This window comes from Lepidochelys olivacea (assembly GCF_965140295.1).
Source record: "Lepidochelys olivacea isolate rLepOli2 genome assembly, chromosome: 5".
NCBI classification, from domain to species: Eukaryota; Metazoa; Chordata; order Testudines; family Cheloniidae; genus Lepidochelys; species Lepidochelys olivacea.
The window spans coordinates 85,959,929-85,987,092 of record NC_140415.1 but is presented as its reverse complement, the minus strand read 5'-3'; the positions used below and the strand labels follow the sequence as shown (position 1 = coordinate 85,987,092).

The window sequence follows — 27,164 nt, the reverse complement described above, 5'->3', positions numbered from 1 at the left end:
GGATCACTGTGGGCGTTTCATTGACATTAACGCAGGCTTGCCCGGAAAGGTGCATGAAGCACGCATCTTTCGGAACACTGGCCTGTTCAGGAAGCTGCAAGCTGGGACTTTTTTCCCAGACCAGAAGATCACCGTAGGGGAAGTCGAAATGCTCATTGTGATCCTTGGAGACCCCACTTACCCTTTAATGCCGTGGCTCATGAAACCCTACACAGGAAGCCTTGACAGCAGCAAGGAGCGGTTCAACAACAGGCTGACCCAGTGCAGAATGACTGTGGAGTGTGCCTTTGGCCATTGCAAGGGCCGCTGGTGCTCTCTGGGAAGCTGGACCTGGCCGATGACCGCATCCCCACGGTTATAGCCGCGTGCTGTACCCTCCATAACATTTGTGAAGAGAAGGGTGAAAGATTCACTCAGGCATGGAACTCAGAGGTTCAACACCTGGAGGCTAAATTTGAACAGCCAGAGAACAGGGCTATTTGAGGGACCCAGCACGCGGCTGCAAGGATTTGGGATGCCTTGAGGGAGCAATTTGAGGCTGAAAGCCACCAGTAATGTCTGGTGCCCTGCACGGGAGTGAATTGCAGTGGTTCCAGTGTTGTTAGGAATCTGTGCTACGCTGACTTGCAGTTCCTGTTTCTTTCCTGGGCTAAGGTATCTTTTACTTTATGCAATAATAAAGAATGTTTTCAAAGCCAAAAAATCCATTTATTGAAAAGAAACATAACTGCTTGGGAAACAGAAAGGGCAAGGGGGTGGGGTGGGGAACAGGACAATCACAGATTTGTGTATGTCTTGTTATCATGCTCGACCTTCTTGTCTGGAGTGCTGTGCAACGCGTGCTGCATTTCAGGTTGGCTATACTGTATGGTGATGGGGGTTGAGTGCAGTGGGTAAGGGTCGTAGTTTTCAGGGCTGGGTGGTGAAGCTACAGGTGTTGGAGGCAGCTGGTGGCGGTAAGAACCCAGATGTTGGGGAAAGTGGGTTGGGGGCGACATGGGGGCACAAGGGAAAGAGTTTTGGGGCAAGGGCTGCAGGGGCGGGTGGGCGCAGTAATGCTCCGCCTGCATGGCTACAAGCACCTGGATAAAGTCCACTTGGCGCTCCATTATGCTTATCAGCTGATCTGTGCTTTGCTGCCAGAGCACCATGCTTTTGTGCCGGCTTTCCTCATTCTGCTGGCGGATCCTCCTTTCACTCTCCCGCCACTCCTACACTTTTCGATTTTCATTACTTGAATGCTGCATTACTTCATGCAACATGTCTTCCTTGCTTATACATGGCCTCTTTCTGATTCTTTGGAGTCTTTTGGCCGGTGATAACACGGATGGCTGAGATCTCAATGTTGCATCTGTAAAGGCAAAATGCAACACTTAACAGAGACAGCATTGTTTACACCAGACAGAGCAATGATTTCCCCTGTATTTAAGGGCAAGCACAATCTACACAACAGCATAATTTGCCTGTCCCAAAGCGAGCGCACATAACCCACAGGAGCCCCAAAATGGTGAGTAAGTACAGGGTCAAGCGTGACTGATTGTTTCACGACTGTACTATCCTCTGGATTTCTGTGCCTTGGGGAGAGCCAACAGCGGCAGGGGGCCCCTATACTGTACACTGTCCCCACATTTTCCACAGGAGTTCATCCTGGAAGATATCTCGCTGCTGAGGGTGACCTGGGAAGCAAGGGAGGGTCTTCTGCTGCAATGTGGATTCCGTCCTGACCCATATGCAGCTTGCCTGTGTGCAGCAATGGTCCTCCCGCCTCTCACGGCACAGTGGCGTGGACAAGTTAGCCTGACTGGGACAAGGAACACAGTGGCTCTCCCAAGAAACCTGCGTAAGCACATTGCCCAAGTTCTGGATGAGACTTTTGAAGAGATCACTGAGGCCGATTACCATGATGTGAGAGAGCCCATCAACACCCTATTCCGCATCTAGGCATGCGTGCAGCCCTAACCCTCCTCACCTCAGGAGCCTGCATCAAATAACTTCCTTCCCAAAATAAAAGCCGCTTACCGGGAACCTCCTCTGGTGTTTGGCCTTGCCCAAGCACCGGCTGCCACGACTGGCTACCTTCCTCCTGGCTTGAGAACAGCTCCTGGCTGCATGCATCTAGGGATTCCGGGGTGTCTTCCTCCACCTGGGCACCCTCGCTCCCGCTTTGCTGCTCCTCCTTCTCCTCCCGCCTTGTTGAACTGGGCTCTGAAGTGTCCATGGTGGTCCTCAGAATGGAGGTGAGGTCGCCCCCAACTATCGCGTCCAGCTCTTTATAGAAACGGCAGGTTGCGGGGGCACCACCGGAATAGTTGTTTGCCTCATGGGCTTTGCGGTAAGTATTCCGCAGCTCCTTCACTTTAATCCTGCACTGCAGTGCGTCCCAGTCATGGTCCCTTTCCATCATGTCCCTTGATATCTGCCCGAAGGTATTGTAATTCCTACAGCTGGAGCGTAGCTGGAACTGGACAGCTTCTTCCCACCAAACACTGAGGTCCAGCACCTCGCCATTGTTCCATACTGGGGCTCGCCTGGCACATGGAGGCATGGTCACCTGGAAAGATTCACTGAGAGCACTCCACACCTGGCTGAGCAAACAGGAAGGGGATTTTCAGAATTCCCAGAGAATTTAAAGGGCAGGTCTGACGGTTGGTCACCTGAGGGCAGGGCAGTAGAGTTCAAAAGTGATGACCGGAGTGGCTAGAACAGGTATTATGGGACACTTCTGGAGACCGATCAGATCTCACTATAGGACCAGGGCATCCATACAAACGTTATTCCACTCACCGAGGTGGAGTACCAGCAGCGCTGTAGCCGTGGAGTCAGAGCGCTCTCCGTGCCTTGCCATTGTGGATGGGTCGTGAGCTAGGGCACCTGGGGTTCCTTTATTGCGCTGTAACTCACAAGTATAGCCTAGCCTTTAATTATTTTTCTCCAGGCTGTGAATACGCAGGTATATGCATAGTTTGACAGATGTATTGGAGCCTCAGGATTTTATGCATATTACTGGACATGAAGCAGCACGTAACCTTTAGCTCTACCTACACACACCTTTATATTGCAGAACTTCCTTGGCTGTGTTCTCAACTCAGTTCTCGTTTACTAAGTCTAGCCTGAAAAGAGAAGCTGTCTTGTATCAGCTTTAAGTAATCTGAGTGCACAGTAGCTAATCAGCTCTGAGTAACTTGCTTGATATTAGAAAGATACTATGCAAATTCCCTTGAAAGCTCTAAGTAGAGGTGGCTGGGAGATACAAAAAGTGACTTGCAATATTTTCAGGAACAAGTGTGGCAATTTCACTCTGCTGTTACTTCTGATGTCTTATTCATTGAAGTACTAAGGTAAAATGATTTCTGTGCAGATCCTGAAAGTTTCATAGACTTAATGCATCTACAAATTCTTATTGGAAGCATGTTAGAGGAAAGATGGTCTAATGGTTAGTGTGCTAGCTTGGGACTTGGGAGATCCAGGTGCAGTCTGTGCTGTATCACAGACTTCCTGTGTGACCTTGGGCAAATCACTTACTGTCTCTGTGCCTCAGTTCTCCATCTGTAATGGGGATAATACTTCCCTACCTCATGGGAGCATTGTGAGGATAAATACATTAAGGATTGAAGTGCTGAGATGATGATGGGAGCCATATAAGTACCTTAGATATCTCGTTCATTTGTTACACTCCAGTAGAAATAGTGTGGTATTGGCTTGCAAGCAGTTCACAAATAAGAGGGGTGCAGGAGGTTAGACACATTTAACTTATTCACAACAAATAATTCTAGAAGCTCTAGCATATCCTTGAAGCTACCATAGAATCTGTTTGTGGAGGGGACGAAATCCCAAATGGCAAGTCTAGTAGAACTTTAGGTTTCCTAAAATATCCCAAATTGGATTGGTATGATATTGAATATAGCCTGCATTGCAATATTTAGCTTAACTTCTTCTCCATGTTTTTGAGATTGAGAGATCAGAGCTAATTAATAGAGATGGGTGGGGTAATATTTTTTTGGGAAGGAGCCGAGATAAACTGAGGCGGCTCTTCCGCCCGCCCCCTCCCCCCCAGCTCAATATTGCTTAAAAAATGTCTCTTTATATGGTAGGGGACCTGTTGCATATGACAACCAAACACTAAATTTGCCTTAGATTTTGTTCAGATGTTAACATTGAGTTACAGCTGTCTGATTAAAACTCTCTTATCTCAGTTGGCGGTGCCATACCATTGCTTTCAAAGGAAACTACAACAGTAACAAAAAATCAACAATTAAATCAAGGGAAGACACCACATAATCCATTGGACTCCAGCGCTCCTTTGGTAAAGAAAGGAAAGCAGAGAGAAGTCCCCAAAGCAAAGAAACCAACATCTCTTAAAAAGGTGCTCCAATTTATTACCTTTTATTAAATAGCTCTATTATCTTTTTAAGCAATCACCATCATCTGTTAAATGTATTAATCTGGATTTTAGCCTTCCTACAAATTCAGTTTTAGATATCTTTGATTTTTTTAAAAAAAAAAATCTTTGTATATGATGAAGCTAAATATATTATTCAGTGTTCCAAATCAGCATTTTCTAGTCCTAACTCAAGCCACTTTATAGCACAAGGACTGTCTATTATGAAAAAGTGCTCAACTCTTTGGGATGGGGAAACGTATTAAGTACCAAGTTTTTTAATTTAGCCAGACTGTGCTCAGTGCAGGTTTGGGCAGGATGGTCTGATCCCTAGTATAAATTAGAGCAGCCCGAAAGCTTCTCTAATTTCTGCCTGGTTGCCCATGGAGCTTTTATGGAAACTGAAAATATAAGGACATCCAGGCCCCTTCGCATACCTCTTTGGCATCCCTTTTATGGTGTGGGCAGTGGCGTAGCATTAGTTCAGTTTCACCTGGGATTCCTTAGTACAAGGAGATCCACATGGAGCCAGTTAGGATGGCTTAATAACTACTCTGTACTGCTGAAGTGCACCTGAAAATTGTACAATATAAAAACTATAGCTAACAAGCAGCAACAACGACATCACCCTTTGTTTATCAGTTTTCAGACTGTAAACTTAAGGGATGTGGACCATGTTTTGTGGGCTTTCTGGGGGGTTGGGGTCTGTACAGTGTTTAGTACATTTAGGAGCCATTGTAATAGGAATATCTGATTTTGCTTTTTCTTGTTTTTCCCCTCTTAAACTGGGCCCTGTGGTGTGAGTGGTCACAAAGCTTGGACCAGTCAACTGAGCCAGTAGCCCCATACATGTTACCTGCTGCAATAGCAAGCTATGCTGGGGGCTGTTGCAAATGCAGGGAAGGATGACTGATTTCAAGAAGCGGTCCACTGCTCTAGCTATAGCAGTACACTTGGAATGAGTCATCAGACTGGATCCAGTGTTACACAGCTTTCCTCATCCCCAATACTCCCCTTTATCACCCTGTACCACCACTCTCCTTTCCTTTTTGTCGTCTCTGTACCCCTCAGATTTGTCTCTTTTCCCTCCCTCCCCCATGCCTCACCCCCACAGTTGAGGAACACTGATGTACTACAAACTGACTGGATTTTACATAGTAGGATGGGAGGGAATAAAGCGTCAATCCAGCAAACTACCTTAAATGTGTATGCAATTGGACTACTCCCATATTTTACGTTCATACTTAAGTGCTTTTATCTGCCCCTTTGTTTTGGGCCAACTTTTTGCTCTGACTAATCCCTAATCTTCAGCTTTTCTCTGAGTCCTTGTAGTTGGCCACTAAAAGTCTCTCTTCCAGTTATGATGGTATCCATTAGAAAGCATCAATGTTAATGTAGGTGCAGAAAATTCATCTTTTCCCCTTTGATACAGAGGCAGGCTAGGGCATATGTGGCTTTTGGCTTGAGTCTTTACACTTACTCTGACATCAGGCTGCTTAAACCTGGTGTGAGGGGATACACCTACAATGAAGCTCAAATGTTAGTGACATGGAGTTGGTGTTTGTGTATTTGGTCTTGGTGTTAAAACTTGATTGTATTGGTGCCTGCCTGACACTGAACTGTTTAATGTTTAAGATTATTTTGAAAGAGAGAGAACAGCGAAAACAGCACCTTTTAGAACAGACAACAATTCCAAAAGATGATGGAGATACTGTTCATCAGTGTGAAGAACCCAAAACTGAAGATCAGACACTTACTCAGGATACCAAAACAGGTATTTCCTGATGCTGAATGTCTTATTTTTTTATTGGTATGGGGGAGGCTCTTTAATTTTTTTAAAGAGCTAACTAACTGGATACCACACCAGCAGTGTCACATTGCTGAGTAGACAATACAATGCGTAGGTGGCTGTGTGGGTGTAATTGCACTTGCTGCTTTAAAAAACTTTTACACAAGACTTGTGAAATGAAGATTAGTATAGAGCTCGGGCCTCCACTAGGGGTTTTCTAAAAGTTTTTTTTTGCAGAGAACAATTCCAGCCCAGCTAGAAGAGCATGTCCGAACTGATGTCTGTGCTGCTGGATAATTGCAAGTCTAGTTGTTGTTGCCTCCTTTCTAGGCACATTGGATTTACTGTATTTGTAATGGTGTCACAGCCCTGGTAAAGCTCCTCCTGCTGGACGCTCACCATGCTCTGTGATTGGGTCCTACCACACTTGGCCTGTGTACTCTTAAGCTTCCCATTGTGTCTTTTCTTGACCCCTCTGGCACACTTATGGGCACTGGCTCTGTCACCACTTCATTGAAATGGGGTCCTGCCTTCCCGGGGGCCTAAGCCCAATAGCATTGACACTCCCACCCAGACTCCCTAGAAGCTTAAACATACCCTTTCCCAGAGCTCCAACCTTGTGGGCACTCTGGATTTATACTTCACTTCTTCAGGGATTATAGACTTTGTATGGGTTCCAGTCATTTTACTTTAGCTAGCACAAGAAACATGCAGATGTACAAAAAACAATAAAATATCTATACACACTTCCCTGCTCAGTTTCCGCGCCACTCTGGCATAAGCCCAGAAAATGCTTCAGAGGCCTCTACGGTGTCAAGGATCCACTTCCTGCAGCCCATGACTTCTCTGAATCATGGAGTCTGTTTTGCTCCTGCAGCCAGCTTTCTGCTCCTGGTCTCTTCTCCCCCTTACTCTAACCCCTGCATACAGTGCTCTTCTGCTGTCTTGCACAAGCTTACTCTAAAATGGCTGGTGAGTGACCCTTTTTCATAAACTTCAGTCCCTTGTGTCAAGTAACCCCACTCTGCCCTTCCCTCCTCTCCCCATCCCTCATCGGCCTTGTCAAGTAAAGAAAGTCCCCAGGAAGTCCACGTACCACCACCCCTGGAATTCAGACTTGAAAAACAGGTTTGCCATGGGTGGTAGCTGTTTGTCCAGGGACGCTCCATATGAATGGATGATCAGCAAAGTTTAACAACCCTCCATTATTATCCTTGTGTCAGGTGCAAGAATTTCTTTTGTCAGTTCCTGTGGGTTTTAGCTCAATATGGAGGCAAACAAGCCCCATGTTGAAAATGAAGTTGGAAGTTTGATATAGGCATGCAGAGTCTCCAATATCAAACAGAATTTGTAAATTGTACAAAGATTGCCCAAATTGTCAAACCGTAGTAGCCTCCCAGGGAAGTGTTACCTAGCGTGCATCTATGTCTTTAGAGAATCTCTGTCTCTTAGGTCATCTGATCTGTTGTTATACCAATAACATAAAAACCAGCAGGATCTTATAAAGGGGATAAGGCAAAATGCCATGTTTATTGTGAATACAGAAAGAATCAGAGTAAGAAATCAGTTATAGCTGTAACATCTCATTCACTCTCATACACATACACACACAAGTTCTGCAAAGTTGTTATAGTTACCAGCCTAGGAGTTGTTCGTGCCAAGTCACTGGTCAGGTGGCCTGGACACGAGGACGGAGCAGGGCCGTGTCAGATGCTCCTGGAGGTTGGTTTGCAGAATCAGACCCAAAGTCAAGGAGTACTTGTGGCACCTTGGAGACTAACCAATTTATTTGAGCATAAGCTTTCGTGAGCTACAGCTCACTTCATCAGATGCATACTGTGGAAAATACAGAAGATGTTTGTTTTTATACACACAAATCATGAAAAAATAGGTGTTTATCACTACAAAAGGTTTTCTCTCCCCCCACCCCACTCTCCTGCTGGTAATAGCTTATGTAAAGTGATCACTCTCCTTACAATGTGTATGATAATCAAGATGGGTCATTTCCAGCACAAATCCAGGTTTTCTCCCCCCCGCCCCCCCCAAATCAGCGGCACTGCTATGGGTACCCGCATGGCCCCACAGTATGCCAACATTTTTATGGCTGACTTAGAACAACGCTTCCTCAGCTCTCGTCCCCTAACGCCCCTATTCTACTTGCGCTATATTGATGACATCTTCATCATCTGGACCCATGGAAAAGAAGCCCTTGAGGAATTCCACCATGATTTCAACAATTTCCATCCCATCATCAACCTCAGCCTGGTCCAGTCCACACAAGAGATCCACTTCCTGGACACTACAGTGCTAATAAACGATGGTCACATAAACACCACCCTATACCAGAAACCTACTGACCGCTATTCCTACCTACATGCCTCCAGCTTTCACCCTGACCACACCACACAATCCATTGTCTACAGCCAAGCTCTGCAATACAACCGCATTTGCTCCCTCAGACAGAGACAAACACCTACAAGAGCTCTATCAAGCATTCTTACAACTACAATACCCACCCGCGGAAGTGAAGAAGCAGATTGATAGAGCCAGAAGAGTTCCCAGAAGTCACCTACTACAGGACTGGCCTAACAAAGAAAATAACAGAATGCCACTAGCTGTCACCTTCAGCCCCCAACTAAAACCCCTCCAACGCATTATCAAGGATCTACAACCTATCCTGAAGGATGACCCAATGCTTTCACAAATCTTGGGAGATAGGCCAGTCCTTGCCTACAGACAGCCCCCCAACCTGAAGTGAATACTCACCAGCAACCACATACCACACAACAGAACCACTAACACAGGAACCTATCCTTGCAACAAAGCCCGTTGCCAACTGTGTCCACATATCTATTCAGGAGACACCATCATAGGGCCTCATCACATCAGCCACACTATCAGAGGCTCGTTCACCTGCACATCTACCAGTGTGATATCCATCATGTGCCAGCAATGCCCCTCTGCCATGTACAATGGTCAAACTGGACAGTCTTTACGTAAAAGAATAAATGGACACAAAACAGATGTCAAGAATTATAACATTCATAAACCAGTCGGAGAACACTTCAATCTCTCTGGTCACGTGATTACAGACATGAAAGTTGCGATATTACAACAGAAAAACTTCAAATCCAGACTCCAGTGAGAGACTGCTGAATTGGAATTCATTTGCAAATTGGATACAATTAACTTAAGCTTGAATAGAGACTGGGAGTGGCTAAGTCATTATGCAAGGTAACCTATTTCCCCTTGTTTTCCTACCCCATTCCCCTCCCCCTGCTCCTCAGAGGTTCTTGTTAAACCCTAGATTTGTGCTGGAAATGGCCCACCTTGATTATCATACACGTTGTAAGGAGAGTGATCACTTTACATAAGCTATTACTAGCAGGAGAGTGGGGTGGGGGGAGAGAAAACCTTTTGTAGTGATAAACACCCATTTTTTCATGATTTGTGTGTATAAAAACAAACATCCTCTGTATTTTCCACAGCATGCATCCGATGAAGTGAGCTCTAGCTCACGTAAGCTTATGCTCAAATAAATTGGTTAGTCTCTAAGGTGCCATAAGTACTCCTTTTCCTTTTGCGAATACAGACTAACACAGCTGCTACTCTAAGGCCCAAAGTCCTCAGTCTTCAGGGTCTGTTTTTATAGGGATTTATCCTCATACAAATTTATAGGGTTTGCTTCATCATGCTGTTCTCATGTTCGAGGTGATAGTCAATCATGCTGATGGCACAGCAATGACTAAATGATGTTATCATCTTGTTCTTCAGTTCTTCGGCCCTCCTGTCCTTGGGGCACAGGGTTATCGGGCTATCTCATCCACTGCTTTCTTCAGCCAAATGATCTAATTTTAAGGCTGGCACCTCAACCTGTAATCTTTCATTTCTCATTTAATCATATGTACGTACAGTTACACTCACACTCCAACGTATATCCTGTCACATCTGCATTTTATCATCTACCCATCCTTTAACATAACCATTCTAAAATCAGTGGGACATGGCAGACTTTAATAAGTTTATTCATCCCACTTGTTACATCTAAAAGGAAACAAACAAGGTAAGCATGCAAGAGTGGGGGGTTCACAAATCTTATTCTGGAGTTTAGGAAAACAAAGTTGTACCATCCATAAAGAACAGCTGTTATCTTGTTACTTTTAGAACAATCTGTGTCTCTGGATGTGCTTCTGCATTTAACATTGATCTTGTAAAACTGACAGGCAATTTCAATTAACACAGACTCAGCAGGGTGGCTGAGAAACGTATTTCTTTCTAATGGTGAGGCCAAATTCTGGGGTCTGCTGTGGAGTCACTCTTTCTTACATTTCCCATATCAGAAATATACCAGTTATTAATCTAGTCCAACGTTGTTCCTCTGCCAATATAGATGGCTAACTCTTTTGTCTAGTCTGAGGTATTCAGCAGGGATTCCACTTCCACCATTTCCAAAAGGAAACTGCTCCACACAGGCTAATAAATCATATTGTTACTGAGGGTTTTAAAATATCAGCTACATTTCCCTTTCTTCACTGTATTCCATTATTCCCAATTAAATCTGTACAGAATAATGCGGTATATGTTATGAATATACATACTTGAATATACTTCAATTTTTAAAGAATTTCTCTGAAAATCCTGAATACATGTAAAGAGAACTAAACTTCCCCTGTATTTGTAATTGTGTTTATCCATTATAATGAAGATTGAGACTACTGAACTGTTTAACAGCCAGTTTTCCAAGTGTTCCAAAATCCACATGCTTGCTTGAATTGTTTTGGAAATTGCTGTGCCCAATGGAGGCCTGAGATAGGGCAAGCCATTACCCTCTGATCCCACTGAGAGTTACCAAAAGCAACTACAGCATTTGCTCAAGAAACTTCCTGAAAAAGCCCAAGATCAAATCCGCACAGACACACCCCTGGAACCCCGACCTGGGATATTCTATCTACTACCCAAGATCCATAAACCTGGAAATCCTGGGCGCCCCATCATCTCAGGCATTGGCACCCTGACAGCAGGATTGTCTGGCTATGTAGACTCCCTCCTCAGGCCCTACGCTACCAGCACTCCCAGCTACCTTCGAGACACCACTGACTTCCTGAGGAAACTACAATCCATCGGTGATCTTCCTGATAACACCATCCTGGCCACTATGGATGTAGAAGCCCTCTACACCAACATTCCACACAAAGATGGACTACAAGCCGTCAAGAACACTATCCCCGATAATGTCACGGCTAACCTGGTGGCTGAACTTTGTGACTTTGTCCTTACCCATAACTACTTCACATTTGGGGACAATGTATACCTTCAGATCAGCGGCACTGCTATGGGTACCCGCATGGCCCCACAGTATGCCAACATTTTTATGGCTGACTTAGAACAACGCTTCCTCAGCTCTCGTCCCCTAAAGCCCCTACTCTACTTGCGCTATATTGATGACATCTTCATCATCTGGACCCATGGAAAAGAAGCCCTTGAGGAATTCCACCATGATTTCAACAATTTCCATCCCACCACCAACCTCAGCCTGGTCCAGTCCACACAAGAGATCCACTTCCTGGACACTACAGTGCTAATAAACAATGGTCACATAAACACCACCCTATACCGGAAACCTACTGACCGCTATTCCTACCTGCATGCCTCCAGCTTTCACCCTGACCACACCACACGATCCATCGTCTACAGCCAAGCTCTGCGATACAACCGCATTTGCTCCAACCCCTCAGACAGAGACAAACACCTACAAGATCTCTGTCAAGCTTTCTTACAACTACAATACCCACCTGCAGAAGTAAAGAAACAGATTGATAGAGCCAGAAGAGTTCCCAGAAGTTACCTACTACAGGACAGGCCTAACAAAGAAAATAACAGAACGCCACTAGCCGTCACCTTCAGCCCCCAACTAAAACCCCTCCAACGCATTATTAAGGATCTACAACCTATCCTAAAGGATGACCCAACACTCTCACAAATCTTGGGAGACAGGCCAGTCCTTGCCTACAGACAGCCCCGCAACCTGAAGCAAATACTCACCAACAACCACATACCACACAACAGAACCACTAACCCAGGAACTTATCCTTGCAACAAAGCCCGTTGCTAACTGTGCCCACATATCTATTCAGGGGACACCATCACAGGGCCTAATAACATCAGCCACACTATCAGAGGCTCGTTCACCTGCACATCCAGCAATGTGATATATGCCATCATGTGCCAGCAATGCCCCTCTGCCATGTACATTGGTCAAACTGGACAGTCTCTACGTAAAAGAATAAATGGACACAAATCAGATGTCAAGAATTATAACATTCATAAACCAGTCGGAGAACACTTCAATCTCTCTGGTCACGCGATCACAGACATGAAGGTCGCTATCTTAAAACAAAAAAACTTCAAATCCAGACTCCAGCGAGAAACTGCTGAATTGGAATTCATTTGCAAATTGGATACTATTAATTTAGGCTTAAATAGAGACTTGGAGTGGCTAAGTCATTATGCAAGGTAGCCTGTTTCCTCTTGTTTTTTCCTACCCCCCCCCCCAGATGTTCTGGTTTAACTTGGATTTTAACTTGAAGAGTGGTCAGTTTGGATGAGCTATTACCAGCAGGAGAGTGAGTTTGTGTGTGTATGGGGGTGGGGGGGATGTGAGAACCTGGATTTGTGCAGGAAATAGCCCAGCCTGATTGTCATGCACATTGTGTAAAGAGTTGTCACTTTGGATGGGCTATCACCAGCAGGAGAGTGAATTTGTGTGGGGGGGTGGAGGGTGAGAAAACCTGGATTTGTGCTGGAAATCACTTTAGATAAGCTATTACCAGCAGGACAGTGGGGTGGGAATAGGTATTGTTTCATATTCTCTGTGTATATATAAAGCCTGCTGCAGTTTCCACGATATGCATCTGAGGAAGTGAGCTGTAGCTCACGAAAGCTTATGCTTTAATAAATTGGTTAGTCTCTAAGGTGCCACAAGTCCTCCTTTTCTTTTTGCGAATACAGACTAACACGGCTGTTACTCTGAAACCTTTCCAGTTTAGAGGTTGTTTGAGCAACTGTTTCCAAAAGTACAGCCCCCCTAAAATCATATGACATCAAAATTGTACGGTGCTTACAACTTTTTTTGCATACACCTGGGGCTCACACTATGGCTCTGATATCCATCCCAAGCAGGTGATCTCAGTGTTTGGCACCACTGTTTCTTTGGGAAATCAGTGTTTTAAGTTATACAGACTAAAAGTTGATCTACAGTGTTGCCCACACCAAGTTGACAAGCCACAGAAGGGCATTTGCGTATGTGTAGCAGGAAGCACTCTGTTGAAGCCAAAGGCTTTCCAAGCAGCCTGATATAGTAAGTGGGTGGCTCGTGGTGATGATGTGGCCACTGAACCTGAGTAGTACCCATGTGTTGTAAGTTTGAGTCCTGCCTTTGTCAGTCTCTTGATAATGTGGTGTGCACATTAGTTGCTGACTGTCTACTCTTGGCCAGGGTCCTTTTAGAAATTTTACCCTGAGAGCAAAATTTATAGTTTAACAGCTATATTTCAAACTATTCTAAAATCCATGTGCATACTTATATTTTTCTTTAGAAGTATTGTCATGGAAAATAGTATTAACAAGAAGGAAGATTGAAGACTCTGGTAAACAATAAGCTTGGGGCAATGTAATCATGCCACATGCTCATCACCCGTTCCAAGAACAATAGAGTTAAGGCTAGATCTACTCTTAAAAAGTTAAGTTAACCTAGATATATTGTTCAGGGGTGTGAAAATCCACATCCCTGAACAATGTAGTTAAGCTGCCGTAACCCTGCTCTAGACGGTGCTTTGACAGAAGAATTCTTCCATTGTCTTAGCTACTGTATATCAGGTAAGGTCTACGCTACAAACGCTCCATCGATGCAGCTGCAGCGCTTTGATGAACACGCTCTAAGCCGACGTCAGGTTAGTTACTCCACCTCCATGAGAGGTGGTAGCTATTTCAGTGGGAAAAGCTCTCCTGCTGACATAGGGCTGTCTGCGCAGGGGGTTACGGTCGGTATCACTATTGCTCAGGAGTGGATTTTTCACACCTTTAAGTGACTGTTATACTGAAGTAAGTGTGTCATATAGACCTGACTTCATGGAGCTGAATTAGCTATAGTGATTGGAGAACCCCTCCTATTGCTGTAATGAGTGGCTATATTTTAAGTGCTGCAGCAGTGTAAGTGTAGCCGTAGTGTTACCCAGAGGTTTCTGAACCCAAAACTATGGTAACTAATCTTCATTTCCCAGGTGGTTTCAGGAAATAAATCAATGGGGGACATAACTCTTCCTTCTGATAAATGATTGGTGCACTCAAGAGGGCTTTCACTCAAAGATCTTTTTTTTTTTTTTTTTGCGCCTGAAGTGCACATCTGAAATAGTCTAGAGCAACCCAGACATAGTTATCCAAAACCTGAGATGGTGTTGAATGGTCAGTGGCAGGTTTCTGGTGGCCAGCCTTCCTCCTAGTCTCTGGGGACTTAGATGTCAGCCTCCTAGCTTGTAGAAATCCTCTCCGAACTTCTCCAAATTACACACACTAACCTTTTAATAGGTTTGTTCAGAACAAAGGACATAACTCGTAGTAACCCCTAGTGGACTACCAATTTTCCTAGCATCAGCAAAAACCTCAGAATTCTACTTGTCACCAAAGCAACTCCTAGTCATAACAGCATAAAACTCATGGTCATAGATACCCAGGTCCAAGGTCCGTAATCCACACTTCTCCCACTCTCATGAATCTGTCACTTACTCTGTCCTTATTAGCAAAGCTATCACTGCAGCTATTTCGCATGCTTATGCAAACCTCAAGTTATTCCTGACTTTGTGGTGTTCTCGCTTGCAGTTAATGGTGGCTAAGTGCACAAAATGGCTGTGGTTATGTCAAGTCCAGTTCTCTCGTAACAGTAGCCTGAGTGCTCAAAGAAAAGAGAGTAGCTGCAACTCTCATCAGTGTCAGAATGATCAAAGTGGTTGCTGAGCGTTACGAAGTGAACCCATAATAGAAAGCTGTATTCTAATTGTTGGTGTAAAGTTTACATTTTCAAATGTAAAACCATGATCCTGGCATCAGTCAAAAGAGTATTTTTTATTTATCATGAAAACTTAACACAACAAATTTCAACTGATAATCATCAATCCCATCTCTGCCAACCAAGGGATCATGCCTATCAATTTTATTTCTTAGTGATGTGTAATTATCTAGAAAAAAGAACAGGAGTACTTGTGGCCCCTTAGAGACTAACCAATTTATTTGAGCATAAGCTTTCGTGAGCTACAGATGCATCCGATGAAGTGAGCTGTAGCTCACGAAAGCTCATGCTCAAATAAATCGGTTAGTCTCTAAGGTGCCACGAGTCCTCCTTTTCTTTTTGCGGATACAGACTAACACGGCTGCTACTCTGAAACCTATCTAGAAACAGGGATCGAAGGAAATGTCAGACATTAGAAAAATTTTAGTCACGTTGTCCTCTTTAAAACAGTCACAGCAAACTTCAAACTGTATTTTCCCCCGTAAATTGCTATAGAAAAATTGAGCAGTGCACAAACTATTTATTTATTTTTTTAAAATGATGCTCTAACCCAAATGTGTGTAGAACTTTTTCACACCTATTAAAATGGAAATTCTGTGTAACCTTAACTGTGGTGGCACTGCCATCCATATATTACCGTGCCACATTAGGGTCAGGGTTAGAGATAGTGGTGCAAGTTGGAATTACTTTGTCAAGGGATTCTCAGGTACAGCCGCCCCATGAAGAGCTCAAACACTTCTGAGCATAGTGAGATTATCTTGAAAATTGATGTACTTCAACAGGGGCTGGGGTAGATTTTTGGGATAGTGTGGGAGGATAACACCCATTAAGATGAATAGGTTAATTCACACTTCTCAGAGTTAAGGTTGATTAACAGTGTCTCATGCCCTTTCAGAATGTCTAATACAGCTAAACTTCTTAAAACCTGGAAATACAAAATTAAAGTACATACCAGCCCTGCACTGCCCTTCAACCTTAGCTGGTCTCTTTGAGTGATGCCCTGTACAACATCTGACAGGTGCCGTAGCAGTCTATCTTTGCTGATGATATGGAGCACTGTGGGGATACAGCATGAGTACAATAGGAGAAATCGAGAATGGTGAAGTTGCATTTAGGTTGGCATAATGAACAGCAGTTGGCTATACCTGGTGTATATTCAACCACGTCATCTGCTCTTTCCAAGCAGCCAGTGTTACCAGGTGTCACCACCCCCTTGAACCTTGTCCTGTAGATTTCCCCCTGGAATATTACTTGCACTTACCTCTGCTCTGTGTGCTAGCAGACTGCTACAAATCCCCATGGCAAGGATAGACTGTTGTGCTCCTTTACTTGCACAACTGACATAACTTAGCCCAGAAAGCAGATGGACCTCTCCTCGTTACAGTGGCAACCTGCTGCAAGTAATCTCTGCACTGTACATTCAGCTGTCCCTGACGCAGTAAAGGGCAGTTGGGAGTGCATACAGGTGAATGAGAATACAATTCTGGGGGCAACACCACACCATGTAAAGTGGCATACTTAGTCATTCCTCATATCTGTTTATTGTAGGGCAGCTGTGACTTATATTGTATCTTGCGGGTCCAATGGGCAGACTTAAAGTGTTGGCACAGGGCTGGTGTGTACCATAACTCTATTTCCTTTCCTGGTTTTCAAGGAACTGCCAGTTAACCATAACTCTGCATTAACAATGTTTTTAGGATGTGAATTTTTATCTAATGCTGCGTCTTAGCCAAACCTATCTAAAATTGAAAGATCTGAATCTACAGGGAATAGATTGTAAAGCACTCTGGTCATATTTTAATAGTACTTGCTGAGTTATTCACTTCAGTAATAGAAATGATCCAAATAACCCTGAAACAAGTAAAAGCAGGGCTTGTAGGAACTACCTATTCTATTTCTGTGTAGGAGAGTCCTTGAGTTATATTCTCACTTATAGATCAGTTCAATTTTTCATCTGCCTTTTATAACACAAATACAACAGTTTATTTCTTTATGCTTAGATATAGCAGATGATGATCCCATAACCTCAGTTTCCGTGGCTCAGGGCGGTTCAGAAGTATTCCTGGAATGTAAAGTCCTCAAGGATTCTACAGAAAGTTCCTCCAATCTAACACAACTAAACTCCAGCCTTCCAAAAATTCATAGCAGGAGATTTAGAGAGTAAGTATTTGTTAGTATTGACACTTCCTTTATACTATGGTACCACAGGCAGGACCTTGCTTGAATAAGGTAAGTTACATCAGTAACATTCTGTGAAATGCTAACTGAATTTTAAACTCACAACTCTGAATTCTTATTTTCAGCTATCCTGCAGGTTGGCACCTAATAAGTGACATGCCAGTAAGCAGCAAGTGCAGTACTAATATGTCATCAGTCAGGCTAGGAAGGCAAATCCAAGATCAGCAGAGGAGAGGAGGATAATAGGTTTAGTGACGGCAAAAGGAAGGAGCAGCAGATACTCTTAGAAACATAAACACCTTGCTTATAATGTGGAATAAATCACGTAGTTATACAGTAAAACCTGTGTTATCTGGGCCTGTACAAACCAGAAAGCTCTCTAAACTGGCATTTCTAACCGTCATAGAAAGCCCGGTTTATAGTCCTGTTGGTGCGTGGCCGGCAGGCTCTCTGCATGGCTCCCTACCCAGTTCCCTGGAAGGGGTGATGTGTCCCTGCTGCTCCTAGGCGGAGGAACAGCCATGAGGGATTTGGAGTACAGGAGGGAATGCGGGGCTGGGGTTTAGGTGTGGGAGGGGGCATGGGGCGTGAGCTCAGGAATGGAGTTTGAGTGTAGGAGGGGGTGCAGGGCAGGGAGTTGAGGCACAGGATGAATTTCGGGGTGCTGGATCCAGAGGATGCTCACCTTAGGCGGCTCCCCACAAGTGGGGACCTGTCCCAGCTGCTCCTAGGCAGAGGCACGGCAGATAGTTCTTGGCCAATGGGAGCTGTGGAGCCAGCACTCGGGGCAGGGCGGAGGCAGTGCGCAGAGCCGCCTGCTGCACCTCCACCTAGGAGCAGCCTGGATAGGTCACTGTTTGTGGGGAGCCGCCCGAGATGAGCCCCCCCCAGATCGGGCACCCCGAAACCTGTCCCCAGCCCTGTGCGCTCTCCCGCACCCAAACTCCCTCCCAGAGCCTGCACCCCCTTCTGCACCCAAACTCCCTTCCTCTTAGTTAACTGGCATTTTTCACTTACCAGCAGCCCCCCATACTCCAACATGCCAGATAAAAAAGCTTTTACTGTACTGAGAGAGAGAATTAGGGCTCTTTCACCTTTCCGAAAACACTCTTATTATGGTTAGAATATTTCTTTGTTTTCTGCTGCCAGACAAAATGATAGAGAGGTACAAAGCAGAATGTGATTAGCAGGATGACATGTTTGTGTTGCATGGAAAAATCAAGGGGACAAGTTAGTTGCCCTCTTGTACAAACACTTTAAATGTTGTTACGATAGCAGCTGTGTGTACGTGTTTCCTTTTAACAAGAAACTTTGGTTATTGTGTTTTTGAACAGCAGGTCAAAGATCCACTATAGGAAAAACGAAACTCTGCCATTGACGTAACTGTTTAATAAGTGTTGCTTTCATCTTCATTCTTCAGAAAGGCACCACAGCCTTTTTATGCGTCACGATTTAGTTAATGTAAAAAAAGTCACTTTTTGTATTCCCTCTATCCTAGGTAACAGTAAAAGCAAACTTTTAATTGCTTTTTTTAAAGTGAACAAATTTCTTGGGTCCACAGTAACCGAACATTATTGCACTGAAATGGCAGATAGGTCTGGATATGCTCAGGGCTACTCAACCAAAGAGATCTTCTATTGCTTGGCATTCAGGGTGAAGGATTCTTTTATACAGCTAGATTACATTGTTTTGGATTTTAATGGGTTTGTCCATTAAACTGTACTGAGGTAAATCTGAAATAATAAATGAAGTTCTTCTACCAAAAAAATCCCACTGAAATATAAGACTAACCAATATGAAACCTAGTTTCACTTGTAAGATGAGTAATGGTTAGAAATAGGAGGCCAGATCTCACCCTTCATGGTAATACCTGCAGGAAAGGGCAAGAAACTCTTTGGCTCCCCTTGTGGATTATCCCTGCATTCTTCTGGTGTAAGGAGAGTTAGTGGACTCCAGTATACCTCCAGAGCAAGAAAACAAGGGTCTGACTTGCAAAGTGCTGGGATCTGTGGGGATACAGGACCGTCCATACAAAGGCCCTATGAATCTGTAGCCACTTACTTTCTGGTAGCCTGGCTTCGTGGTGCCAGGGATTCCCTTCAATACAGCTGTCCCCAAAACCCTTTTTTAGAGTGGTTACCAGTGTTGAGGAAGTCTGTGGGAAACTTCAGTGTAGCTGTCTAAGGCTACGTCTACACTAGCACTTTTGTGAATAAAATTTATGTTGCTCAGGGGTGTGGAAAACAGCCCCCCACACACCCTGACTGACATCGACAGAAGCTCCAGTGTGGACAGCACTATGTCAGTGAGAGATGCTCTCCAGCCAATGTAGAGCTGACGGGAAAGCTCTCCTTGTTGCCATAGAGAGCTATATGAGAGACCTCACAGTGGTGCAGCTGCATCAGTGCTGCTGTAAGGTCTCTAGTGTAAACAGCCTAACTTTCCACACTGATTTCCACTGGGTGCTAAGAGGAATGAGGTTCATCTACTCTTCCTGTGGATCCCCCTCCATGGGCAGATCACAAGGGGATCTGGCCCAGAGATAAGTAAAATGATAGTTGATTTTCTCCCTTGCCTTTGGCTCTTGCTCCAACTTTGACATTTCAATCTTGTTATAGGTGACAGTGCTATAAAAATCAACTAGTACTTCTACAATATGGTTGCTATCTCTTGATTCTTATGAGTGAAAATAGGCTGTGGCATTGGGAGAACCTTTTCGTTAACAAAACTTGTCCTTTTTCTTGATATCATGTCTTGGTATAACTTGATACAGGAGCTGGAGTGTCAAGAAACAAACCTCCCTATACCTTTTTAATACACTGAAAAACCTGGAAAACTTTTTTTATTGTCCTGTACATAGAGCTTGTATTTGAGAGAGTGCAGTTATGTTTGCGATTGCAGAATATTTAACACTTAAACAACTGATTCTTTTTTTCCAGTTACTGTAGCCAGGTACTTAGTAAAGAAGTTGATAGTTGTGTGACAGATCTTCTAAAAGAACTGGTTCGTTTCCAAGATCGCTTGTATCAGAAAGATCCAGTGAAGGCCAAGACAAAACGCAGACTTGTTATGGGACTCAGAGAAGTTTTGAAACACCTGAAGTTGAAAAAATTGAAATGTGTCATCATCTCTCCAAACTGTGAAAAGATTCAGTCAAAGGGTAAATGTTTTACAAAAAATCAAGTTTTATTTTCAGAAGATAAATGTAGAACAGACTTGTTATATTGATGGTAGTACCCTTTGAGGGCCACATCTTACACTTGGAGAAAACTGGCATGGAAGACCAATGATTTATTGGTGCCTTCCTTGAAAAGTAAATCAGATTAAGGAATGTGAAAGCAAATGACTGGTTGGAGGACGTATCAACTTGTCATTGACGTATTATTGCAATGTTATAAGTACATCTCTATCCCAATATAACGCGGTCCTCGGGAGCCAAAAAATCTTACAGCGTTATCTGTGAAACCATGTTATATCGAACTTGCTATGGAGGGCCGAGTAGGGAAGGCTGTGCCTCCCCAAACAGCCTGGCCCCACCCCCATCCGACCGCCACCTACCTCCTGCCCCTTGACTGACCCCTCAGAACCCCCAACACCATCCAACTCCCTCTGCTCCTTGTCCCCGGCCGCCCCCCGAGACCCTCTGCCACTTATTCCACCCCCGCCCCCTTAACATGCCGCTCAGAGCAGCGTGTCCAAGCCAGACATGCTGCTACCATAGGCGCCGACTCCGTGGGTGCTCCAGGGCTGGAGTACCCACAGAGAAAAATTGGTGGGTGCAGAGCACCCACCGGCAGCTCCCAGCTCTCCTCCCTTCCGCCTCCTCCCCTGAGCACACTGCTGCTGCTCTGCTTCTCCCCTCTCCCTCTCAGGCTTGCTGTGAATCAGCTGTTTGGTGCGGCAAGCTTGGGAGGGAGAGGGGAGAAGCGGAGCGCTCTGGGGAGGAGGCAGAAGTGAGCTGGGGCGGGGAGCAGTTCCTCTGTGGGCTCTCCCCCCCCCCCCCGCCCACCATTACTTGCTGCTGCCCTCCCTGTGCCCCGCCCGCTGCCTCCCCTCTTCCCTCCCAGGCTTATAGATTCATAAATACTAAGGTCAGAAGGGACCATTATGATCATCTAGTCCGACCTCCTGCACAACGCAGGCCACAAAATCTCACCCACCCACTCCTGCAAAAAACTTCTCACCTATGTCTGAGCTATTGAAGTCCTCAAATCGTGGTTTAAAGACTTCAAGGAGCAGAGAATCCTCCAGCAAGTGACCTGTGCCCCATGCTACAGAGGCAGGCGAAAAACCTCCAGGGGCTCTTCCAATCTGCCCTGGAGGAAAATTCCTTCCCGCCCCCAAATATGGTGATCTAAACCCTGAGCATATGGGCAAGATTCACCAGCCAGATACTACAGAAAATTCTTTCCTGGGTAACTCAGATCCCATCCCATCACAGCCATTAGGCCTATTTACCATGAATATTTAAAGATCAATTAATTACCAAAATCCTATTATCCCATCATACCATCTCCTCCATGAACTTATCGAGTTTAATCTTAAATCCAGGTAGATCTTTTGCCCCCGCTGCTTCCCTTGGAAGGCTATTCCAAAACTTCACTCCTCTGATGGTTAGAAACCTTCATCTAATTTCAAGTCTAAACTTCCCAATGACCGTTTATATCCATTTGTTCTTGTGTCCACATTGATACTGAGCTTAAATGATTTCTCTCCGTCTAGTATTTATCTTGCGCAAGCCTGGGGGGAAGGAAGGGAAATGCTTTACCGTGTTATATCGGATCGCCTTATATCGGGGTAGAGGTGTAACTACTGTTCAGATTACTGTCTTTGATCTGTGATCTTGAAGTGATTTTGCTTTTAAAAGTTTTCTTTTTTTGACAGCCATACTTTACCAACACTGCATTGTTTCATACTGTTGATAGTGGTGCTGGTGTGTCATCCAATCTTTGTTCTTCAAATGTAGTAAAATCTGGAATTTAGTAGCAGTGTTATCTGAGGATTCTTGTTGATTCAAAGGGAGAATTGTCAGATTAACCTTTTAGAAGAGTAGATCGTACAGTACACTATCGAGCTTCAAGTAATGTTTCTGTGCACTGCACATTCATAAGTATATTTTAACACATACATTCTGGCATTTCTAAACGCTGCATCTTAAACCCGTAGCTTTTACTAAGGGACTTCTGGCAGTAATGCCTTTTAGTTATAACTGGATTGAATAAATGATACTTTTTGAATAGTCTCATTCTCAGTTCGCTGTCTGTTCCAGGTGGGTTGGATGAGACTCTACATACCATTATTGGCTGTGCCTGTGAACAGAATATCCCATTTGTCTTTGCTCTCAATCGCAAAGCTCTAGGACGCTGTGTGAACAAAGCAGTGCCTGTCAGCGTGGTCGGAATTTTCAGTTATGATGGTGCTCAGGTGAGTTGAACAAAGACACTGGTTCATAGCTTTAATTATTATTACTGTGTGTGTGTGTGTGTGTGTGTGTGTATATATATATATATATATATATATATATATATAATGCGTACAATAAAGACCTGACTCTTAGGCAGCTAGACAGTCTCTGTCTCACTCCATTCTCTGTATTAATAGTCGACAGGTCTATTATAATGTTATACAGAATTAACTTTATAATGTTATACAGAATTAACGTTTATTTCCACACCACCTTTCTCCTTTTTGCTTTGTTCACAGATGTATTTTTGGCCAGCTCTCCGCCTCTTCTCTACCCAAATCTGCTGTTCAAAAAGCTTTTCTTGAGGATAACTGGTATTTTAAATACCTGATGAGATGTCTGGAGGGAGAAGCCTAGTGGCAGCCCTTTTTTAAAAAACAAAAACAAAAAAAACCTTGTTGCAAATTGGGAGAACTACTAGGAACAGAGAGGGGGATACTGAATGTTTTTAAAAGAGACATTTGAAAATGTAAAATCTTCCTCTTCTAGCTGGTAGAATATTAGTTTGAATAACTTTTCAGGAAGGGGGACTAAATTTTCAAACTGGTACATAATAAAAATAGTATTTATAACCCATTAAGTTCAAAGCAATCTATAAAAATGCTATAGCAATACATGTCAGATGTGTGGCTAAAACCACACATTGCTTAAAAATGTACCTTTGAGTTCCTCACTGCATCAGAAAGTCTCTTGATGCATTTCCCTGTTTATCATTAACCAAAACAAGATAAAACAGTTACTAAACAAAATCCAGGTACATGGTTTATTCTGTTTTGCCTGCTCATGTGCTTATTTAATATTCGGAGTAGAAGGCGTGCAAAAACTGTACCCTACATCTTTGCACACTTCAACAGAGAAATATGGTTTAAGCCATAATAGTGTTTCATGTTCTCTTATCACTGGTTTCTCTCTTACTTTTTTTCCCGTTAGGACCACTTTCACAAAATGGTAGAACTGACAATGGAAGCCAGGCATGCATACAAAGATATGGTGGCAGCTTTAGAGGAAGAGGCCGCTGAAGGGGGAGGAAGTGAAAAGCACAGCACAATCTTAACCACTCAATATGAAGAGAAGAGCTTGTCCAAGACTGGTAAAACGCCCCATGTGGAATCTGATGAGGATGTACCAAATTACAGTGAGTGTTCAGTGGTTTATTCTTTGTGTTCAATCAGTTTTCCTTCCTTTGTACTAAAATTATCTGATCAGAATCTTTGTGAGGCAGTGCAGACTAAGGATGTCTGGTTAGGAAGGGCAAACATATCTCTTTGGCCCATGACCTTACCAGACTTCATGAATTGAAGTCCAGCCTGGTCGCTGTTTGGATGGGAGACATCTAAGGAAAACCTAGTTTTTCATGAAGTTATATGGTTGACATATCTGGGTATGTCTGCACAGCAAAAGCTTTGCATGGGCTAGCCTACCTATGCTGGATTTAATTCAGCTAGCGCAGGTAGTAATAGCAGTGAAGTCAGCAGAGAGCAGGCTAGCAAGCCAAGTGTAGTCAGGCTCAGTGCTGGGCTTGTGCTACCTGCGCTGTTTACTAAGTTACCCATGCTAGCTGGGTTTAAGTTAGCTCAGGTAGGCTAACCTGTGCACAGCTTTTGCTGTGTAGGTGGACATATCCTTTGTAAATGGCACTCTTCCTTTAAGTAATTTCTGAAATAGTCCACCTGGTGGTAGATGGCATATGCTGCTCTTTCATATAAGACTTGTAACAGAGCTCCTGACTGTTTGTTTGTGGCTAAAATTCCACTGGTACTTCTTGTAAGATTAGTTGGCCCAAGCAGACTGGCTAAATTCTGATTAGTTTGACAATTTGCTACTACAGCTTCAAATATTCTTCTTTCTGTCCTAAAATATTTCTATGCTGTATGAAGGCCTTCAACCCTGTAGGTAACTGCATTTGCAGTACTGAATGAATGATCCCTTTTTGTGTATATCTGTGTGCATATTAGGATCTGTAAATAAAATGTGCTCCTGATAGAGCATTAGAAAGTTATTAGTCAGTTCATTACTTTGAAACAGCAGTAGGCAAATGAGTCTGTATCCGTTCCTAAAATGCAGCAAATAACATAGGGTTTAGATAGTCCCCCTGGAGAATTTTCAGATTATCTTCCAGCAGGTGCTTGCAAAGTATGTTGGCTTAAGAGTCCCTTACATGCTGATTTCTCCCTCAGTTCTTACATTGTCCTTCATACCGGGAGATTGAGCATTTCAGTGCTTAAGTAGGGTTGTCTGTGAATACTAAACTGGGGGGAAGAGAATCTGTGGGATACTCTAGGAGAAATTTAAAGTGACTTTCATACTAATATTCTGTTCTTTGTTTATAGTCAAAATCTGGAAGAGAAAGCTTGAGGAGGAGTATAACCCTTATACCTTGGAATTAGAAAAGATTGCTACTACTGAAATGCTGACCTTGAATTTAGAAGAGCCTCAGTAAAGCTGGATCATATTTTATTGGGCCTTATTACTTTTTACATAGATATGTAAATATTGAATTATCTAAAATCAGTGGTCCATCTAAGCTGTGAGGTGTAGCAAATAAAGTAATCTAGGAAACGTTTAAAGTTGGCTAAGACGACTATTCTGATCTCACTTGAAATGCATTGGAATGCATGAAACATTGGCTGATTCTTACAGGTTTCTGTATACTTGACTGGCTACTAAAGCTGCTGCTGCTTCATTCTTTGTATTAGAGAATTAATTTGAAGGGAGGAGAAACTCGTTTTAACCCAGGACCACTTAGGAATGGGCTTGTTTTAATACATGCCATGTTTTTAAGGGTTGGTAAGGCTGATTACTGCTGGTGTCTGGTGCCACAAGTAGGGCTAGCTAGAAAACAAAATTTCAACATTTGTTTGAGACGCAGAAATTCTGAAAACCTTCATTTTGGGAAAATATTTCACGTTGCTGGTTATCTGCCTAGAAGGGTCTTGTTAATTTCACTTTCTCCCTGCAGGCAGAAAGTGAGATTGATAAGAACCTTCCAGGTGGGAGCAGTCACTTTAGTTTTTCCAATAGAAAATTTGAAATTTTCTTAGAAAAACTGGAAATTTTCTGAAGGGAAAATAGCCTCCTCTCCCTCCCTCCCCCTCCCCCCCCAACAAAAATCAAAATTATCAACCAGCTCTAGCGTCAAGTCAACTAAAATCTCCCTTCCTTCACTTGGGGCATGCAGCAGCTGGGAGGGGGATGGGGTAATGAGTCAAGAAATTCCTGAGAGATGGGGAAGCTGGTAAAGTTAAAATGGACCACAAAGGAGATTCCTACCCTAAAGAGCTCTTAAGATCTGATAGAGCCCTTCTGCTGGCAGAGCTTAGGAATGCTTCAGGGAAAGAGGTGGGCCAGCCTGTTCTGTCCCCTCTCTCCTCTTACAGAATTTCTTCTCTGCCTTAGGAGTACCACAGCTTGGAAGAAGCAGGGCTATAGCAGCGGTACTCAATTCTGCAGGGAAGGGCTATTTCTTCAGCACCTGCTGCCTGCATTTTCTTTAGCTGTTGTCCGGCTGCCTCAGCCAAGCCCCAAGGGCAGCCATTTGTGTAGCACTGTTGCATAAGGGAGAATTATACAGCAATGTGCTTGGCTGCATAAACACAGTATGTGAGCTCTTAGCCCTTCCCTTCAGAAGAATTCGTCAGTCTTGTTGCTACTCTGTTTTTTTAATGTACAATTGTGTATTTTGATTCAGATAATGAAGACTTAATTTGAGGAAAAAGAACTAATATGTTAGAGCCAAGACTGACTGTATATAATTGTGTATCAAATGTAGAGAAGTTTTCTGAAGACAAGCTTAATTTACTTTTGATATTGAGACTTTTTTTAAACTGGACATGTACCTGGTGGTGGTAGAGCACTTTTGTGGGAGGTTTCTTTTATAAATAGCAATGCTTTATATATTTTTAAAATGAAGATGGCACACTTAATGGAGAGGGCCAAATAGTGTAGCAGAGTATTCAGATTTGTATAAGGGTGAAAACCAAAATTAGGATTTCTGATTTCAATGTGTGCAAAATAAAATGGGTGTAAATCCCAGATGCATCTAGTACCTCTGTGTCGTCCACTATGCACTGCATCTAACTTCTCAGAGCAGCTTTCATTTCAGCTTCTCTAGCACAATCCTCCTGAAAAGCAAGTGCCAGGAGGAATCACAGGTAAGCCAAAAGCGACAGAGGTAATATCAAGTCAACCTTGAAATGATTTTTAAAGTATAAAACTGATGTCATTTTATCGTATGTAAGACACAGTATATTATTTATATTGATTTCAGAAAATATGGTTGGGGTTGTCGTCTTTC

At 43.6% G+C, this 27,164-nt stretch overlaps 1 protein-coding gene across 1 annotated transcript in view; it reads left to right on the top strand.

Annotated features, from left to right (window-relative positions):
• SECISBP2 (SECIS binding protein 2) overlaps nt 1-26,915 on the top strand; it is a 55,722-nt gene extending 28,807 nt beyond the window's left edge. Inside the window, exons 12-18 of the mRNA XM_084629070.1 lie at nt 4,194-4,363; nt 6,014-6,152; nt 17,229-17,388; nt 20,346-20,566; nt 22,676-22,830; nt 23,801-24,005; nt 25,201-26,915. Coding sequence (XP_084485196.1) covers nt 4,194-4,363; nt 6,014-6,152; nt 17,229-17,388; nt 20,346-20,566; nt 22,676-22,830; nt 23,801-24,005; nt 25,201-25,310 — 1,160 coding nt within the window. The 3' untranslated portion in view covers nt 25,311-26,915. The remainder of the gene's footprint in view (nt 1-4,193; nt 4,364-6,013; nt 6,153-17,228; nt 17,389-20,345; nt 20,567-22,675; nt 22,831-23,800; nt 24,006-25,200) is intronic.
• The last annotated feature ends 249 nt before the right edge of the window (nt 26,916-27,164 follow it).